Source organism: Schistocerca serialis, chromosome 3, assembly GCF_023864345.2.
Source record: "Schistocerca serialis cubense isolate TAMUIC-IGC-003099 chromosome 3, iqSchSeri2.2, whole genome shotgun sequence".
Classification (NCBI taxonomy): Eukaryota; Metazoa; Arthropoda; class Insecta; order Orthoptera; family Acrididae; genus Schistocerca; species Schistocerca serialis.
The window spans coordinates 353,040,296-353,062,029 of NC_064640.1; the positions used below are offsets into that span (position 1 = coordinate 353,040,296).

At 42.1% G+C, this 21,734-nt stretch overlaps 1 protein-coding gene across 3 annotated transcripts in view; it reads right to left on the bottom strand.

The window, feature by feature from the left end:
• LOC126470160 (potassium voltage-gated channel subfamily H member 7-like) overlaps positions 1-21,734 on the bottom strand; it is a 1,327,516-nt gene that overhangs the window by 284,118 nt on the left and 1,021,664 nt on the right. For all 3 annotated transcript variants that reach the window (XM_050097785.1, XM_050097784.1, XM_050097783.1), the window contains exon 6: positions 10,931-11,048. In XM_050097785.1, the coding sequence (XP_049953742.1) occupies positions 10,931-11,048 (118 nt within the window). The remainder of the gene's footprint in view (positions 1-10,930; positions 11,049-21,734) is intronic.

The window sequence follows — 21,734 nt, forward strand, 5'->3', positions numbered from 1 at the left end:
CGGTCATCGTCTGTTACGTTTATTTATCCCCACGCCGGGTACTTGTATACCTTGAGATGACCATCTTAATCCAGTCCCTATTTGTGTTGTGACTACTTTTCGACAAAAAGCAGGCATGGCTATCCCATATTCTGCAACTAAGGACTAGCTGCACGTCAAAGCTCAACACTCTCTGCTTTCTTGTGGAATGGAGTGCAACACTCCCCTGCATACTTATCGGGCCATGGACGCATCTCAATTGGACTATGGCTGCTAGGTTTAAGACTGAGCGACACCTACAGATAGATTTGAAGTTGAAGGAACCCAGCCTGCCATCGTACAGTAAGACGGGCCACTGGCACATTCTGGATTAGTCCGATTAGACAGTCTCCTTGCTGAGGGACGGATCTTCCTTTGCAGTTCAGATGGTACCAACTCTTGCTGACTTACGCAGTCATCATCCAACAGTTTCCAAATCGTCCTGCTTACCATATTCTTTTTGCTCACAAGGGGCATCGACACCCTGGCACCTACCCACAGATGGCGGGACTTCTGCCTAACCTCTTTAGAATGTACTCCCATTGTTTCCTGCACACCACCCCTTGGTTAGTACCCATATCACGAATTAGGACCGATCTGTTTGAAAGACCTTAAGTTTCAGTCATCCCCAAGACCTCTCAGCGTCCCTTTCTCTTAATTCTTCAGGAATATCCTTGTGCTACTGTTATTTAAGCTAATGGCTCTAAAATCACGACCAGGGCAGGATATGATTTTACATCTTCAACCGGTGAGGAACAATATTTGTAGCTGGGAACGTGTAGTATTTTTATGGCGGAGTTGATAGCCATGAACGGAACCTTACATTTTACGAAACAGACCTCTCTCGACGGCATTTTAACTTGTAGTGACCTAGTTCAAATGGTTCAAATGGCTCTGAGCACCATGGAACTTAACATCTGAGGTCATCAGTCCCCTAGAACTTAGAACTATTTAAACCTAACTAACCTAAGGACAACACAGACATCCATGCCCGAGGCAGGATTCGAACCTGCGACCGTAGCGGTCGCGCGGTTCCAGACAGTAGCGTCTAGAACCTATCGGCCACCCCGGCCGGCGTAGTGACCTAGTGAGCATTCTCCACGCTATTCGTCCATGTTAGTCTTCTCACAGTCTGATATCTGCTATTCATGAGTTTCTATCCGTTATTAGTTTTAATACCTGCTCCTTTGTCTTCCTCTGGTTCTCAAGTGATGTGGGTCTCCCAGGGAATGAAACGGTCCACTTTTCAGTTAGAGAAATTATTACTTGCCCAACATTCGTTATGACGATCATAGGTGTGGATCAGCACGTGCTAATGAGCTCTCTCTTCACTCGAAAATGGAACAATATCTGGTGTGCTACTGGCCTCACTAATAAACGTCGCACTATCAGTAAGACTGCTGCTGCATAGCGTTTCTCCTAGTTCCTCACTATGTCCCCTCCACATCGGTCCTACCCGACAGCTCACCCCTACGTTGTGGGGTCTTACAGACAGTAGCCCACACAGCCATGTATGGAAGTGAAACGTGAACGATGAATAGTTTAGACAAGAAGAGAATAGAAGCTTTCGAAATGTGGTGCTACAGAAGAATGCTGACGATTAGATGGGTAGATCACATAACTAATGAGGAGGTATTGAATAGTATTGGAGATAAGAGAAATTTGTGGCACAACTTGACTAGAAGAAGGGATCGGTTGGTAGGGCATATTCTGAGGCATCAAGGCATCACCAATTTAGTACTGGACGGCAGCGTGGAGGGTAAAAATCGTAGAGGGAGACCAAGAGATGAATACACTTAGCAGACTACAGTAAGTACTGGGAGATGAAGAAGCTTGCACAGGATAGAGTAGCATGGAGAGCTGCATGAAACCAGTCTCAGGACTGAAGACCACAACAACAATGCTGGGTTTCATGCTCATGTTCCTGCTTTGTACCAGAAAATTGTGAACATGTGTCTGCAGCGTGCTGTGCCTAGCACTGAAACCTTTTCATTTGCCTCTGCAGCAGCTACAAACGCAGTATGCGTTGACGCCAAAGTATGATAGCAGTAGGGCAGTCGCAGCGTCAGGACACTTTTAATATCAAATTGATATGAAAATTGATTAAATTGATGAATTTATCACCCCCGCCCACCCCCACCCCCTAAAACGCCCGCCGCCGCACCTGGATGACGTCACGTATTTTTCTCAGCCTGCACGTATGCCCCAGCCCGTCCTCCCCCTCACCCCTACCAGGAACCTACCCTATTGACAGGAATTTCGAATTTTGGTGGGAATTTCGAATTTTGGTTGGAATGCCTTTGTCCCAGGGCTGCGCTGACATCCCACCCCACCTCCCCTCCCCCACCCGGGAATTGGTGGGATATTAAAATTGCTGGTATCCTTTCCGGAACTTGAAACCTGGTGCTACTGGATGGAAAGCCCAAGTGCACCCCCTTTTAACACATGGAAACTGTTCAGATGCAGGAGAGGAAAGTTAAGTCAGTGTACTTTATTTATTTAGGTCGGGAAACTGACGCAAAGATCGATCCTAATTACGTAATCAATCACAAAGATCAGTTCTAATTACCCAACTATATGCATAGCACTACACAAGGATGGTATAAAAGCGCTATACATCGGAAAAACTGACGATACCATAGAACTGGTGTTATCCTGCTGTGAAAAAATTTCGCAATACCACTCGAAACTAGCGACGGACACACACACCTACAAGCTGGCAGAAAAAAAGGCTGGGGAGTAAGGTACTATCTTAATTCTTTCTGGTTTGGAATACGTTCAAATGATGAGATGCTGGTGTTGGACAGAGAGAAGTTTAAAAAGTGTATTACATGTAAGCATACAGCGTCAGTCGCTGTTTTATGTCAGAGTTTGTTCCAGGTGCCTGCTCAGAAACCATCCTGCAGCCTAGGTAATCGAAGCCAATACACGCTACCACAACTGATGCGAAAAAATGCGTCACAGTTCTAATCACACTTCGAAATTGTCATAAAAAACCAGCACTCGTAATGAACAGGTCATAATGCAGCACATGTAGTGGGGAAAATCGTCGTCCTAAAGGACTGCAGCGGGGGCGGTAGTTGAATGTGCGTTCTCCTCGATAGGCGTCCACAAACTGCCGAAAATCGAGGTCCCATTCAGATCTCCCTCCACACCTCCCTCTCACCGTTCATCTACGAGGGCGGGGGGTGGGGGAGGGGGGTGGGGGGACATGCTCCTTCAAACAGCCAGCTGCTCCGCCGACCGCCTTGTGGCGCGGGCAGGCCACTGTCCGCCCTTTGCTGCCACCCTAAGCGGTCACTCGCCGCACTCGGCTTTCCATCTGGCCGCCACCTTTAGGCGAGGCTCCTATGCCAATACAGTAGCGTGTATAGTCAACTAAACAATAGGAGAAAAAAGGACGGCCGCCTCAAGTGCAACTTGTTCATCTACAATACAGCGGCAGAGCCCCCACACGCCACCCCCCTCAACAGAAAGTGGCTGTGTCCGGTGACCAACAATGCAGACACGCCCCCCCCCCCCCCCCGGCCACTCATTCGCAACAGCCCACAATTCTGAGATGGAGAACAATTGTATTTGACGGCAACGCATCTATAATCAAACATCTATTAAAAATGCACAATACATTTGCGACCATAATAAATGTCCTTGTAATGTCCCCACAGAAAACACCCTCTACCACGCACCAATTAATCATTTTCAATCAAACCATCCACATTCATTCACTTTGGAAAAGTTATCTGATCTGATTTTCTCGTAATATATGCGGCGTCAGCTCGACGACGCCAAAGTATTTTCTAGTGCGTTTATTCTTTGAAATAACAGAGATCCATATATGCATTCTCCATGGTTGTTGGAGTTGTAACTAGGACAGCTTCTGGAGTATCTGTTGAGGGACTGACGTGTTTCTGAGAGATACATATTCTGCTTTTCTTCTCGCTAAAGCGAGCCAATTAACATTTGTGCCACTAGCGGTTTGTTTGAAGAGAAAGAGACTGTAAACGGAAAATAATTAAGGCGTGGAATCACCGGAGATCTGGACATGTAATGGAGATGGAGTTAATACACAATTTCCTCCATAAATAAGGTTTGTGATTTCTTTGTTCTGGAGTGAATGAACGAATGAGTTTTTTCTGAATCATTTGATGATCACGTTGGCCCTGTAATTTGTGGGGAAGTTTCAGCTGTGTCGAAGAGAGCCTGCAATCACTGAGTCTGTGTTAAATCGTCCAAAAAGGCTTCGTACACATCTGGAATTCGCAATCTTTCGTAAAAGGAACAAATTGTCCAGACGATTGATTCTCCCGACTGACTGCAGCGTTTTACAGTAATAATAAATGTAAAGATCTCTTACAGCAAGCCAGCCGCTGATTACCAAGACGAAGGACTCCACCAAAGATCCTATTTGGCTGATTTCACGTAATGAAATATTATATTAAAAACTGTACATAGATAAAGGAGAGAAAGTGAGAGAGCGAATGAAAATAGAGATAATACTAATAATCCTCCATTAGTCTAATTTTTCGCCTGTCTTATCACGGATCAGCCAAAAACGGGGAGGGCCTTACTTTATTGTATAGATTTATGTGTGAAGGTGAAGTGATCTTAAAGGCAACAGATACACGTCTATACAGACAAGACATTACACAGAGATAGCGGCTAGCTGCATTCATCATCTATTCTTAGATAAAGAGACGGCAACTTATTATCCGAACATTTCCATGAAAATAGGAAAAAGTCCATTTTCTTTTAGTTTTATCAGCAAAATCGGTATAGTTTTTACTGCAGTCGCATCTCATTATTTTGTGACGCCCAGGGAAGTGTACCGTCACCGACCACAAATGATGAGCAGATACATGACCACCCTGCGCAAAATCAGGAAAAAGAAAACTTTGACTATTTTGCTGCGAGAACTACTGGTCACTGAAGACTGTACTCGTTATTTTTAAACTATCATCGGAGTAAACAAACCACGAGAATTTTAACTCCAAAGAAAAAAAAATCTATATTAGGCCAATTCTTCCAGCTTGTTGAACAAATTAGACGACCTGAGAGAATCTAAATGGCTCTGAGCACTATGGGACTCAACTGCTGAGGTCATTAGTCCCCTAGAACTTAGAACTAGTTAAACCTAACTAACCTAAGGACATCACAAACATCCATGCCCGAGGCAGGATTCGAACCTGCGACCGCAGCGGTCTTGCGGTTCCAGACTGCAGCGCCTTTAACCGTACGGCCACTTCGGCCGGCCTTGAGAGAATCTCTCGCGTTCAGTGTCTGTAAATAAACTGTCATCCACGTGAGTATTACAAACGTTTCAGACAATCTTTCACGCCATTGGCACACATATCAAGAAAAAAAAAAACATATTTATTTTACGTTTGACAAAAAGAAGCTATAATCCAAGAGAATGTAGCTGTTCTGTACACTCTGACAGGGCCCGTTTTACTAGTGCAATGCTATATCATACTAGCGTTTACAAACCAAATCGTGAGAGCCTATCTCGCCCTGTGTAGGTGGAAGACTGAAATTTCTTTAAAAGATATCGCGAAAACGAAAAAAAGACACAATTGTCAAGAATCATTCCGCAGTGCCCTTGCCATCTCTTCCACCCGCCAGGCGGCACGTGATTGATATCAGTATGATAGGCTAATTAATTAATTAATTAAATTGATCACGAGAGTCATTTTACATGGGAAATATTTTTTTCCAGCTTTCAGACTACACTGACCAGCTAGGACAACTGGGAATCCATGGAGGGAACACGATGTTCCTTTCGAGGAACACTATTGAGAAATGGCATTTGAAGCTGACCACAGAGGGATTCTACAGTCAAAACATACACAACATACCCTGCTTAAAAGGCGGTCTTGAGCCTACAGGTACACACGTGAGTCACTGGTAATGTTACACTTTCAGGTAGAAATGCTGTCTGCGATTTGGAATCAAGTCTATCCATTCTACAACATACGCAAATTGTATCTTGCAGATACATCTTTTAATGGTTACAGCCACTGGTGAATCATATTCGTGCCACTCTCGTATCTCGAAACGAGTCACCCTTTTTCTTTTTTTATTTCGAACCTGTCTGCTAAGGATCCCATACACCAAGAACCCCAGCGCTGTTTTTAGACAGTCCTTATGCATCTTGTAAGTGCTCCTAAGCCTCTGCCCCATCCTCCCTCCAGATTAGTCTATGTGATCGTCCAAATTTAAGTCTGACCTGTGCAGAAGTCGGAGAGGGCTATATCTAAGACCTTCTGCGTCGTGTGGGCAAACAGGACGAACTGAGTTAATGCGAAATAAGTGCGGATTTGATCACTCAATGCAAATGGGAACGTGGTGTCATAGCGCTGCCAACTACGTACAGTGTGTAAGGCCAGCGCCAAACGAAGCTTTCCCCTGCAACACGAGGTAGCAGAAGAGATAGTACGATAGGTTACAGTGGTGTTTCCTGTTGGGAAAATTAGGAAGACTACACATCATACATGATATGGAGGAAGGACAAAGATTTTGCTATACATCTCCAAATCACATACAGGTAGTTCGAAGAAGATCTGTGTCGCTCAGGGTGTATTCATGTCTATCACACAACCATATGAAGCGATCCTATTAAATATACAGGTATTGGTTCACTGGAGCAGATGGTTCGTGACTGAAGTCGCTTCCACAGACCGGGGTAAAGTTTCATCACCTGTACTATAGGATGACCGTATCCAACAGACAACCAATCACACGAGAGGGCTCTTGCGTTTCTCCTTCATAAGCAGTTTAATACATTGTGATTTTTAGTTGTAACACACCCAATCAGTGTACACCACCGTACACTTTGTTTTTTCGACCATGACTTAAGAGTGCTTTGTCAGCTGCTGCTAAACCGAAATTAACACGTTTCGATCCTCTGGCTCTCACAGAAAACTGTACATTGCATGGTATAAACTATACAGCTACCAAACCACAGGCTGGTAGAAATAAAACGCAGCCGCGATGTTTCTGATTGCCAAAAATGTGGAAGACATCGCAACATATGGAAACTGGAAGAGTTTGCGGTATTGTAGAGCGCTTCCAGCAACTGTTCGAAGGTGACTACCTGTACAGTTAATATCTTCCCATCGAAAGGGTAGCGGATGTCTCGGTGCTCCGTTTCGAAAAGCATTGTTCCTCGATTTTGCAGTCATGTACATGATTACTGTTCCATTGTTGACCATCGCCAGAAGGTGCTGTTCACAACATGCGTGAGTAGCATAAATAAAAAGAGGTACTGTTATTATATTGGCGAAAAAAATTAAAATAAAAACATGTAGGGTATAGTAGCACATGGAAATAGAACGAGTCTGTAGCAATGAGAAAACGCTTCCTCACAACTGTATTAAGGTATGACCTTAACATGTAATCCCATGTTCCACAGCGAAAAGCAGCAGATATCCAGTGCTCTAACAAGGTTCGCTCCATCTCAACAGAATGATGTCAGTCAATCATTGCGCAGTATTCAACAACGTTCCCAGTGGACAGTTGGGATTGGAAAGACTCCATTGATATGGGACGATGTACTGTAATACACACCGCACCTGATAGCAAGATCAATTTTAGCAATTTTACCCAGAAGTCGGAGAGAGGAATTTCCACCACATTCTGCAACCTGTCTAGAAACAGAGTGAGTCGAGTTAATGCTGTAGGAGAGTGTACGATGTGTAAGGTCAGCGTCATATGATTCCTGCTCCTTCAGAACGATGACAGTACGAACAGTTATTGTGGTGTTTCTTGCTGGGAAAATTAGGACGACTCAACATCGAAGCACATCCGTGCCCCTCAGAATCCATTCACGTCTATCACCCAAACATTCTATCATTGTTTTCCTGTACCACTGAGCAGAGAAAAATTACGAACTATAAAAGCTCCGCTAATTTCTACCGATAGATTTTTACCGCATCTCTCTCTTCCGGTATATCTAAAACAAATACCATCTACATGCCAGCATCGAGCGTATGTGGCGATCCGATTAAATATACAGGTATTTATCCATTGGAGCAGGTGGCCAGTGATCGACGTCGCTTGCAGAGGAAAGTGTAAAGTTTTATCGCCTGTACTGTACGAGAACCTGTATACTTACAGGTAATTCACTTTTTAAACTCCTCTCTGTCCAACACCAGCATCTCATCAGCTGAACGTATTTCCCACCAAAAAGAATAAAGATAGTACCTTACGTCCTAGCCTTTTTCCGATCAGCTTATAGGTGTAGGGTAGAGTTTGAGTGTGTGTGTCTCTCGCTAATTTCGAGTGGTGTTGCGAATTTTTTCCCATTAGTATAACACCAGTTGTATGGTATTTTCAGTTTTTGCAGTGTATTGCATTTTTACACCGTCCTTGTGTAGCGCTATGCAGACAGTTGTGTAATGAGGCCTGATCTTTGCGATTAATTATGTAATTAGTATCGATCTTTGCGTCAGTTTCCCGACCAAAATAAATGAAGTACACTAACCTACCCTTTCTCTCCCACATTTGGACAATTTCCATGTGTTAGTTGGGTGCACTTGAGCTTTCCATCCAGGAGCCTCAGGGCTCGAGTCCTGGAAAAGGCACAGCCATTTTTAATTTACCGTCAGTACCAAGTCCCTCTGGTGGTTTAACTGTGTTACGAATGGGGGGAGCGTTACACTTGGGCTTTCCGCCCAGAAGGACCAGGGTTCGAGCCCCAGAAAGGATACCGTCAGTTTTAATTTCCTGTCAATTCCCGGGTGGGGGTGGGTGGGTGGATGGAGGGGTTTGTTCGCACCTCCCTGAGACAAATAAATTCCCACCAAAATTTGAAATTCCCGCCAAAATTCGAAATTCCTGCCAATAGGGCAGGTTGGTGGTGAGGGGGGTAGGGGAAGAGGGGGTTGGGGTACACGTGCAGGCTGAGAAAAATAAGTGATGTCATCCAGGGGCGGGGGTGGGCGTGGTTGGCGGCGGGAGTGTTTAATTGATCAATTTAATTGATTTACATATTAATTTGATATCAAAAGTGTCCTGACGCCGCGACTACCCTTCTAGTTATGAGTCGAGTACATTTATTTGTGTTTCAGATTAATCATGTTTAAAATTTGCTGACGCTGCCACTCTTGTCTAAGATATTTATGATTTATATCCCATTTTATTAACTGAGGTATTTTTCCCTACTAAGATAGTTAACTGTTTCTCATGTCGTATTTCTTCATGTTTTAAGTAGATGGTATTACTGGTATCTTCTTACCATGTTTCACTGCTTTCACTTGTAGACATGCACATTCTTTGCGTCTGTTGACAAGCTGAAGACGATTACAATACATTGAAAATCTGAATCAAGTAAAACGTAAAAATTCGGTGATGAATGATTGATATGGAAAGTAGGCACAATCATTACATACCTCCTTGCAAGGAAGCTTGAAGAAGTTTCCTTTTTGTCAAAGTTTATAACCAAGTGATTTTGCGCCTTTTCGTCAGAGTAACTCACATGTGTTAACTTTTTGGTCTGTCAAGGAATTGCCTATCGATGACTTAAAGAATATCCGTTGCAATACGGAAAAGTATCTTTCAACGTCACCTCTAAAGGACAGCAGTTGCAGAACGGAAAGATCTTGTCACAGCGGTTTTTCCAAATCATCTGTTGTTACCCTCAAAGACATCACGATTTTCCAACTTTTGCTGCCTCAATAGTCAGAAAAAAAACATGCTACAGGGTCCCTAGTTGGACCGGTGCACCGTGAAAGAGATTTGGTCAACAGAAGAGAGACAAACAAAACATCTGCAATTGGGCCCAGAAGCAATGAAGGAACGTACAAGAAGAAAATGACAGAAAAGTAGGCGATGCAGGAAATAGAAAACACGACCTTCATACACTACCACCAGGAACGTTGGGTAAAAACTGATCTTTGTAGAAAACCATCACCGAATTAATCAATAAGTGTGTTGTATCTCTTATGTGTCAAAATATGATTAGCAGTCTAACAGTAATGATGATGTAGACTGCTATTTGTGTTACATCCTTCAAAACTGTCACAAAGGGGAGAAATAGATTAAATGTTGGCTATTTTATCATGAGGATGCGAGGCCACGCTTCAGACAATACAATACCTATATGTTGTTTGTGTGGGCTAGTGACCTGTAATTTTTGCATCTTTTGTTTTTCTTTGCAGTGTAACGATTACTGTTCTACTGATATAAAGAATTACTAAACATATGGAACTTGAATTAACATTTGCCTTTCAAAGAGCTATTTTATTTCTATTAACTACTATAAAAACCTGGTTAAAGAATCCTATTACTAATTTTTCAAAGAGTTTTTCTAATTTTGCAGAATCATTACTTTTTATTACATTTTCTTGACTCTTTGTGCTTCGGAGGACGGATAGGATTGGGGGAGCACGGAACATTCAATAGTGATAAGCCAAATGAATTTATGGTCTGTGTTGATGAAATTGGCGCAAATAATAATTTGTTATGACAGTGAATAGCTGATGTTATTTTTCATCTCTTCTGTTATCGAGGGTATTTCTTTTTTTTATGGAAATAGACGTGGGCAATTCTACAGATTCTTTACATTCATTAATGAACTCTAGCGCTCTCCTTTTTAAATTTCATTATTTCACTGTGTTCTTTTTTCACTACTCATGATGTATCCTGAACACAGCAACATGCAGGATACACTGGTAATGAGACAACAAGTCAGATGATTGTAACTGGTTACTTCACGTAATTCTTGTCATTTAGTCCCTATTACACTGTAGAACCTCACAGGTGTTACAAGAATGCAAGTACAAAATAACATGCAGATTAAAACCAACGCACGCATCCCATTGTGTTCTCGTGCAATGTGGCCCAGGTCTGGCCACTCTTCCGTATTTACTCCTTTTAGTATAAAAAACTGCGTTTGAGCTACGATATATACACTCACGGCCTGCGACGGTGGCGCTCCTGGCGGGTGGCTGCTGCGGCTCCGGCAGGCGAGGGCGTCGTGTGATGGCGTCTAGGGACGTAGCGTGCGGCACGCTTGGTACCGCTTCCTCCGACATCTGCAACACAACATCAATTGTGTTGACGCTCATAGGTTTTCCTTTTTGGGTTTTCTGTTTGCTTCCAGTACCTTCTGGGTATTAACACAACAGCAATTTCTTGAAAGAAGGGGAATCTCACAAATATAATCATAATCAACCACCATAATCGCAGCGTAAAGGCGAAGAGAGACTCACATCATCACCGCTAATGTCTTTAGTGGCTGTGCGAAGAGACGACGAAGTAAAAATTATGTATCAAGTAGTCTGCAACAGTGATTGTGTTAGAGCAATTAAGCAGTTCTACCAAACTAAAAACAAAACGAAAGGCGAATATTTTCCTCGAGTTGGACACATGTTGAGAAGTTGTAATGAAAATTTACACTGAATTCTTCACCGAGATCTGCTCAGATAACTCCACAGCAGAGTGATGTAAAACGAAAAGCACACACTCTTTGGTTTAATAGTGACAAGTATAAAATTACGGGAAAGTTTGGTCCACAGTGGTCTGTAAGGGGTTTTATTGAACGAATATAGAATTTCAAGGACATCGAGTATCTATTAGGAGAAATATGTGGGATATCTTAAGTCTCCACAAATTGCCCTCCGCAAAAGATTTTTCAGAAATTCTCAGAAAATTATGATCCTACGTAAAATCTTATCGAAAGTCTCGAGCATCAACCGTCATCAGACGTACCAGAATAAAAGACAGCGAAAAGGAAACATATATTATTAACGTTACGTTCAAAATCGCAATCACGTAGGAATATTTTACTATGGTACCACTGTCAGGCTACTGTGAAAAAACTTAAATGGATGATATAGAAATAAATATTCTCTTTCCAGCAAAAACTATTGAAATGGTATAATATGATATTGCGGTGCCTTTGTTATTACGATGCAATGTTCCTTCGGATTGAATATTTATCCGCAGACACGAGGCAAGCGGCTTTCAAGCAAAACGTCTCCCCTCTACGGGAATATACATAATGGATGTACGAGTACAGGTTGTAAACACATGGTTGACGACATATGGAAGTTTGGGTGTGGCCGTGAGTCGTATTTCGATAGCCAAATGGTAAGGCGATCGCTCGCGATAAGCGGGAAATATGGATTTGAGTGCAGGTCCGGCACGAATTTTCATTGCCGTTATTCCATTTACGCAACTCCGAATACATTTCATGTTGAAATGGCTGTCAATGAATAAATACCCCGTGTTCATACTCAATTCCTGTTAGGTCATACACTGGGTTACCTGCAGAATTACGCTCTTCTCGGCTGACGTCGCAAAACTCACGTTTAGAAGGAGAGTGTAACGAACAGATGCGCGACATTGTAAGTCAAATATCCTTCTACGGGATCCGGAGAGCGGGCAACTTTTCATAAAGCATTAAATAAATAAATCCTTGAATATATTTTAACCTCGATAAAGAAATGTCTGCAAAAACTAAAGAGTTTCCCGCAACACAGTGTAGATTTAGCAAAAATCTAACGTGTGAAACTGTGTGCAATCGTTGCACACGTAGAATGTTCCCAAATATTTTTTGTCTTGAACTGCTGAGTTATAGAACCCAGTGGGATGCTTAGGAAAGCGAGTATTTATTTATCAGAAACTATGTAAACAGAGAGCACACGAGAAAGCGTGAGAGGGCTCAATACATGCAAATGACGTCTCGAACACTGTAAGTAGCAAACTCAGATTACTGAAGGTGTTGTCGTGAATGGAAATGTATCATCGTTGAGTGATTGCAGGAAAATTCAGAACAACAATTACACAATTTCCACTTCGTGTAATAAATTCTGCATGCTTTATATGTGAATGAATGTAAAATCATGATCACAGACAAAAGAAGAAACTCCTGGAGCGGTAAGTAAGACAAAAATTTGTGGAAAACGTAATGTGAGAGAAACGGGTAAAGTTGTGTGGAGGTTGTAGTGGAGTGCAGGCATCATGGAATATTTACAGTTGACGAATGATTAAAGACTGTGATACGTTTGGATAGCCAGCTTCAACTTACTTAGTTAATACACACTACGGGCTACTTTCATGGCAAATAAAGTCGGATGTCTTCGTTATTTGCGGTAATGTGATACACTATTTGTTTGCTTCACTTGCTTGTCTTTGTCTTCAGAAACAATCTTGAACGTTTTGTATATACTACATTGCGGTATACTGCTTTTTGTGTTTGATCAAGATTCTGTTAGCAACAGATATTTATTTCCTGAAATATGACAAGCATTTTTTGAAATAGATCTCTACCGTGTCTCGAAGCTCTCCAGACTATCACAACGAGCATCTGAACACAAATTTTGATTTCAAATTTAACTCACGAAACAATGATGTGCACTTACACTTACCATAGGAAACCCTGATTATCTGACTCTCGGTACATGTTTTAGCGGAAACTGGAGTAGATATCCGGTAGTATATCACGAGGAGAGATACATTTAGCAGAAAAATTACGTTGTATTCATTTCCAGAAGATAATTCGTTATCATAGATAGGACCCACATGTGTAATCCAATGCGTAAATAACTACAGCTGCCTCTTTGTGTATCTCCATCACCAAGAGACTTCTGTCAGCAAATAACAGCTCCAATGCCTTTGCAGTATTCTAAATTTCCTTGCATTATAACATGGCAAAAGAAATTTCTGTCTGAAAGCATTTTTGTGTCAGCACCACAGCCTTACCCATTCCAATTGTCACTTCAATAACTTACACAACAGATTAAGAGATAAGGGAGAGTAGTATAGCTATGCACATTTTACCACACCTAGGCATCGGGCGACGAAGCACTTACGGTCACAATGTCACCTGATACCACAACCACGCTTCTCAGGAAATTGCACACTGCAAATTTAAGGTTATGACATCATATCAAACAAGTGTCAAGATCAGGGCCCCTCCAAGGTCACCCACCCATTGTGTCAGTATGAGGACATGACCACACTCCCTCCTTGACCTAGGCCAATAAGATGCCTTAAAAAGGTGGAGAAACAAGTTGTCCCCTCCCCCTCCCTTCTCTTTCTCTCGAGTCCGATTGTGTGAATCTCTTCATTCTTGGTCTGTGCATCATAGGGGGAGTATCATCAGCGTAAAGTGTCATCAGTGATAACCACCATCTCTCTGAAGCTGCAGTTAGGTGGTTCCCTCCACCCACTCCTCTAGGAAAATTGTGTCAGGCTATTATCCAGCTTAAAAATGGCGTCAAATATTGTTGCAGAGGAAACTGTGGTGTAGTGGTTATGATACTGGCCTACTTCATGGAGGGTCGTGAGTTCAAAACCCAATTGAACTGTAAAATTTTAATTTCTATATTCGATTCGAGTACATTCTAGAAGTATCCACAAATGTCAAGAATTATTGTACTGGAATGTTCTGTAACTGTATATATACCGTATGTGTTCTGGCCAGAGGCAGTTCGCTCTACACTCTTGTATGTGCAAGTGCTGAATAAATCTTCGTTCAGTGAAGATAGTGTTATTCATTCATATAATTACACCTTCTTCTACGTTAAATTATTGTCTTAATTTATGATAAAAATTATGTATGTCACTTATAGTATGTGACTAAAACATTATGGGAATTGGAAGGGGTGCATTGTCGTGCATTACTATAATTAAATAGCATGTGGCATTTTCTGTAACCAGTCCAATGTATGAGCACCTCTCGCCGCAATTTACAATTTTGGGGTACTTTGTTACATACTCGACCAATTTTTCTCCAACTTTTCCGGGTCGGCAACCAAAGATGCACGTAAACACTAGATTGTAAATAAGCTATATCTGCGAGTAGCCAGACACTTGAGCATGCATTAGAATCCAGGAGAAAAACATATGATGGTGCATGGCAGAAGGGCTGCCTGCAGAAGAAAACGTGACACCAAACAGTAGCTGAGTTAAACATGGCAAACTAATGGTGGACAGGACAAGGACAAGACAAAAGCAACCTATGTAAACGATGAAGTGCAAAGTGGAAACCTCCGCAGTAACGATGGAAATCGACCGAGACCAAAGAGAAAGAGAAGCCAAATTGTGATCGGAGAGAAAGACCAAGTGCCAAGCAAGGTTATTATTTAATAGTTCATAGAATAGGGATAACAATAGCCGACAATATCAGACACGAGTACAGAACTAACTGACCATTTGCTGGGCAGCCGTATTTATATCAGCTACGAGGAACAGTACTGGCCAGCATACTCACATAGCGAGACAAGTGGTGTGCTCATGCTGCAAGCACGGTGCCGTAGCGAGGCTGTGTCCTCTAATGGCTATCTAGGTCCATTAATTGCGGTGGGCATTCAACTTCCGCAGAGCCGGAAACAGATTCCTTTCCCCCAAAACAGGCGCATATGGGCAGAAACACCTTGGGCCGTAGTTTAGGGGTGGAATGGAGGAACGGGAGAAGACTCGGTCCCTTCAACCGCCGACTGCAGGAAGGGAAGATGTTCGGCAGTGTCCATTTGGACATATATGGCTGGGTGTGCTACGGATTCCACCGACCCACACTGATACAGAAGCGTTCGCTGGTGCACAAGTGGAAGCAGGGGACCTTCTGTTGATCGAAATCAGCAGGTAGACACGACAACACATCAGCAAGGGAATTCTGTGCCATTGTCTTGTACCGGACGGTGTAATTGTATGCACTCAATGTGCTGTTCACACTGATAGGCTGGAGTGCGGCTGAAATTATGCCACCAACGGCTTCTCATGCGTAATTAGGGAGAACTGTGAAACGAAACTATATGCTTCCAGAGACCTCTTCAATTTTCAAATATCTATGAAGTACAGGGCTATTACAAATGATTGAAGCGATTTCATAAATTCACTGTAGCTCCATTCATTGACATATGGTCACGACACACTACAGATACGCAGAAAAACTCATAAAGTTTTGTTCGGCTGAAGCCGCACTTCAGGTTTCTGCCGCCAGAGCGCTCGAGAGCGCAGTGAGACAGAATGGCGACAGGAGCCGAGAAAACGTATGTCGTGCTTGAAATGCATTCACATCAGTCAGTCATAACAGTGCAACGACACTTCAGGACGAAGTTCAACAAAGATCCACCAACTGCTAACTCCATTCGGCGATGGTATGCGCAGTTTAAAGCTTCTGGATGCCTCTGTAAGGGGAAATTAACGGGTCGGCCTGCAGTGAGCGAAGAAACGGTTGAACGCGTACGGGCAAGTTTCACGCGTAGCCCGCGGAAGTCGACGAATAAAGCAAGCAGGGAGCTAAACGTACCACAGCCGACGGTTTGGAAAATCTTACGGAAAAGGCTAAAGCAGAAGCCTTACCGTTTACAATTCCTACAAGCCCTGACACCCGATGACAAAGTCAAACGCTTTGAATTTTCGGCGCGGTTGCAACAGCTCATGGAAGAGGATGCGTTCAATGCGAAACTTGTTTTCAGTGATGAAGCAACATTTTTTCTTAATGGTGAAGTGAACAGACACAATGTGTGAATCTGGGCGGTAGAGAATCCTCAGGCATTCGTGCAGCAAATTCGCAATTCACCAAAAGTTAACGTGTTTTGTGCAATCTCACGGTTTAAAGTTTACGGCCCCTTTTTCTTCTGCGAAAAAAACGTTACAGGACACGTGTATCTGGACATGCTGGAAAATTGGCTCATGCCACAACTGGACACCGACAGCGCCGATTTCATCTTTCAACAGGATGGTGCTCCACCGCACTTCCATCATGATGTTCGGCATTTCTTAAACAGGAGATGGGAAAACCGATGGATCGTCGTGGTGGAGATCATGATCAGCAATTCATGTCATGGCCTCCACGCTCTCCCGATTTAACCCCATGCGATTTCTTTCTGTGGGGTTATGTGAAAGATTCAGTGTTTAAACCTCCTCTACCAAGAAACGTGCCAGAACTGCGAGCTCGCATCAACGATGCCTTCGAACTCATTGATGCCGAGTGTGGGAGGAAGTTGATTATCGGCTTGATGTCTGCCGAATCACTAAAGGGGCACATATCGAACATTTGTGAATGCCTAAAAAAACTTTTTCAGTTTTTGTATGTGTGTGCAAAGTATTGTGAAAATATCTCAAATAATATAGTTATTGTAGAGCTGTGAAATCGCTTCAATCATTTGTAATAACCCTGTATATATGTAGACTGATGTGATGGAGGAAAATTTGTATCAATGCTGGGATTTGAACCCAGGTCTTCTGCTCACAAGGCAGATGCACTAACCACTGCGTCACACTGGGACAGTGGCTTTGTACAACTGCACAGACTACCCCAGCACGCTTCACTCCTCAATCCAAAGTCCCATTCACGCCTCAGCCGAATTGGTATTCCCCCTAAACTCTAACATATTTGCAGAGAAACTCTTACAGTACTGGAATAGCACCTCAGCATCGAACAAAACGGGGGATCCTGCCTGAAACCCAGACACCAATGCTTTAATCAAACGCACCTGGAAGATGTACTTCTGCCCCACTCATCTGTCCTGTGCCTTGTGTCCTTATTACCCCAGCAGATATACTGCAGAAATAAATCTTTGATAGGAAATGGTTGAAGTCTGTTGGACTCATGGTTCTTTAGGTATGATCCGTCTTGATTTTCGGTACATGCTATATGACTTTATCAAGGTGCAGAATTCAGAAAAGTATGTTTCTCAAGCTTTAATATAGCACTTACGTAGAATACCTATGTCGTCAGTGTTGACTTTCCGTTAACAAAGATCGTCTACTCTGCACTTACAACTTCATTTCGAATAGAGTATCCTACAAGCTCCATTATGTATGGCTGTCAGTACTCATCTTATTAGTGTGTTGCTTTGTGGTACTGCCTACCATGATTAGCAAAATGTTCCATTAAAGTTACAGTCTTCTACGCCACATATAACCCAATTTCGAGCATCCTTATTTTGAAGTGAAACTTACTTATGACGAATAGCCAGAACTCCAGCAGAGCAATGGAATCGGATGTGTAATATAGATACCTGCATGGTTTACAGGCAAATAATTAAACTACAGGCGATGGAGCACAGCTTTTAAACTTATCTCAGTGCTGATTGCCTGGAATGTGTACTTCTACACAGGTCAACCATCACATGTTCTTATTACTCAAGTAGACAAACTGCAGAACGAGAGTGGTCTATATGTATATATATTGTATTCGAAATTACTGATAGGAAATGGTTTAAGTTGGCAATTTTTCTAAAGACCTGTGGAATAACATGGTCTGTAGTAAACAATCCTAAGTCGGTGATATCTATATTTGATGGTATTATAGAAAACATCATCCTAGATTAAGAAAAATATGTTTCTCCAGCTGTAACATGACACATACAACACACTTTTCGTCTTTGTTGGAATCTGCATTATAATGTACACCAGCACATAGGGCTGATTGTTACAGAGCAAAACTAGCACATTTTTTTAAAAAAATGTTTGTTAGCATTTTATAAATTTAAACAGGTTTCCACAGGATCAAACACACAGACATTTACGTAGAAATTATAGTTTCTAGCATTGTAATACGACGATCTTTAGCCACGGTATATGTGACAATCTTATCATAGTTTACAATAGCATTACTCCTCCCAGCTAGTCTTTTTATTGGACACGTAAGTCATGGGTTGATGTTAGGTAGTTACACATCTACATTTTCTTAAAAATCCTAGCGAAGTCTTGCATTATATCCACACCCATAAAATGATAATCGTCTACATCATACTCTGGAAGCCATCTAATGGTGTGGGTACTTTCGGTATCACTTTCTGATCTCTCCAACCCTGTTCCACTCGCAAATAGTGCCTGGGAAGAATTATTGTCGGTAAGACTCTGTATTGGCTCTAATTTCGCGAATTTTTCCTTCAATCCAATAGCAAGTTTGCTCCGATACTCCGTCAGCTCGTATTTTTTTCATTAAACGGCGATACGGGACTGTGTTAAATGCCTTACTGAAATCAAGGAACACGGTATCAACCTAAGCGTCGTTGTCCACTGCGCTGTGGATCTCATGGAGGAACAGAGCGAGCTGAGTTTCGCAGGATCTCTATTTGCCGAATCCATGTTGACTTTTATTGAGGAGATGCTCATTTTCCAAAAAATCATAATTCTTGAGCATAAAACATGTTCCATAATTCTACAACAGATTGACGCAACGATATAGGTCTATAATGGTGTGGATATGTCTTACGGCTTTTCTTAAAAACGGGAATGACCTGCACTTTTTCCAGTCGTTAGGTACCTTTCGTTACTGAAGCGATATTTTATAAAATACTACTACAAGGGGAGCAAGTTCTTTGGCATTATCTTTATAGAATCTTGTAGGTACCTCATCTGGTCCTGACGCCTTTCCGCTTCTAAGCGATTGCAGCTGCTTTCCAATTCCGCTATCGATTATTTCAATATATGCCATTTCGACGTTCGTACGACGATTGAAAGGAGGGAAAGTGTTATGACTTCCACGATGAAATAACTTCGGAAGATAGAATTTAGTATTTCGGCCTTCTCTCTGTTACCTTCCGTTTCGGTGTCGGTGTGGTCGCTGACAGAATAAACATATGATTTTGACCCACTTACTGATTTTACATACGACCAAAATCTCTTAGGGCTTTTACTCAGATCGGTTGACAATATCTTACTTTCAAAATCGTTGAACACTTTCCTTATTGCTCTCCTTACGCGCCGCGCGGGATTAGCCTAGCGGTTCAGGTCGCTGCAGTCATGGACTGTGCGGCTGGTCCCGGCGGAGGTTCGAGTCCTCCCCCGGGCATGGGTGTGTGTTTGTTTGTCCTGAGGATAATTTAGGTTACGTAGTGTGTAAGCTTAGGGACTGATGACCTTAGCAGTCTTTAAGTCCCATAAGATCTCACACACATTCTCCTTACGCTCATTTTCGCTTCGTTCAGCATTTGTTTGTCAGCTACGTTTTTACTTCTCTTGAATCTGAGATGAAGTGCTCTTTGTTTACGTGGCGCTTTTCTAACAGGGCTATTAGACCATGGTGGACCATTCCCATCCCCTACAACCTTACTCGAAACATACTTTTCTAGGGCATATCGAGTGATGCCTTTGAATTTTTTTCCATTTGTTCTCCACATCTTCGTCCTCGTCACCGAATATTTGATGCTGACTGCTGAGATATTCTGGAATTTGTATTCTGTCACCCTTGCTGACAAATATATCTTCCTACATTTCTTAACATTTCTAGTAGGACCCGTCGTGATAGATGCTGTCACAGCCTTATGATCACCGTTACCTTCCTCTGCGTTAACTGATTCGATAAGTTCAGGTCTGTTTGTTGCCACGAGGTCTAAGACGTAACCCTCACGTGTTGATTCTCTAACTATCTGCTCAAGGTAATTTACGAACAAGACATGCAGAACAATGCCACACGAATCCTTGTCTCTGGCACCAGTTTTGATGGCATAACACTCCTAATCCATACCTGGTAAGTTGAAGTCACCCCCTATTACAACGGCATGATCAGGAAAAATATTAATGTATTCTGTCTGAAGCGCTTTACAACTACAGATCGTGACCTAATCTGAACTTAGGATTCTACATAAAGCTTATGCATTAGTCCAGATACTTGATCCATATAACATGCATTTTAACATCACCCAACACCAGTTTACATTACACAGTAATAAGTTTTTATAGTTCCTCGACGTTTTTTCCAGCATTTTCCTGCTAATTTTTTTATCCGCTGTGCCTATTGCTGATGCAGTATTTCCAATATGTAGGGAATATGCAGTTTCACCATGTCTCTAGAAATTCCCATCTTTCCAGTATTAAAGCACACATATTTGGTGTCATGCCTCTCCTATACCTAGTGCTTACATTAAAGTCCTACAACTTATGCCACAAATATCCATTACGCTATCTGCATAATGCTCTTTTTTCTAAGTGTATCTATAACTCAGTGTAGGTAAGAAATTATAATTGGTATGTTACAGATGGTTTGTGTGACACCAGAATCAGATATTTTTCCATGCAATACACCGCGATACACATGAAGTCGATACTAGCGTCGCACAGCATTCGCATAAGCTGTCTTTGGCGTTCCATTCCAACACTGCAAAGCTCTTATTAATACGCGATACCGACCCAAATGTTTTTTCAGCAATACTATACAGTGATTAAAATGGCGTCTTTTTAACCCTGCAGAAGGCTATCCATGACAACAAATGGTCTTATTGTCTGTCAGTTCTACGTTTTAGCACTAAAATCACTATTCCTTCATGCCGGCCAATTTTTTCAGAGGAAGCGTTAAGATCACAATGTAATCATATTAAGAACTGAAATATCTACATGTTATCAACCTCTATTGAGAATGTCGATGTATGGTGTCTCACTTAAAAAAAAAAAAAAAAAAAAAAAAAAAGCTACATCCTTTGGGTGTGTATACAGCATTTTTGCCAACTCCACAATTGGATTTCTAATGCAACGCAATCTGTACGGAATAGGGAAAACACCTACTTATCCTCTAAGTCCGACGGATCATCTAAAGTAATGCGCATGCAGTAAAAACCCACTAAATCATCATTTTTTTCTGCAAATATGTCAACGTATTACCACTTTCCTTTGGTATTTTACAGCAAATTCTGATGTCCTGTACTCCTATTTTGTATGTGGATTTTTTCCATATTTCCCCATGTTTTACATATTTTTCTACAATTTCCATATTTTACATACTTTTTCTATATTTTCCATTTTTTCTGTATTCTGTGTGTAAA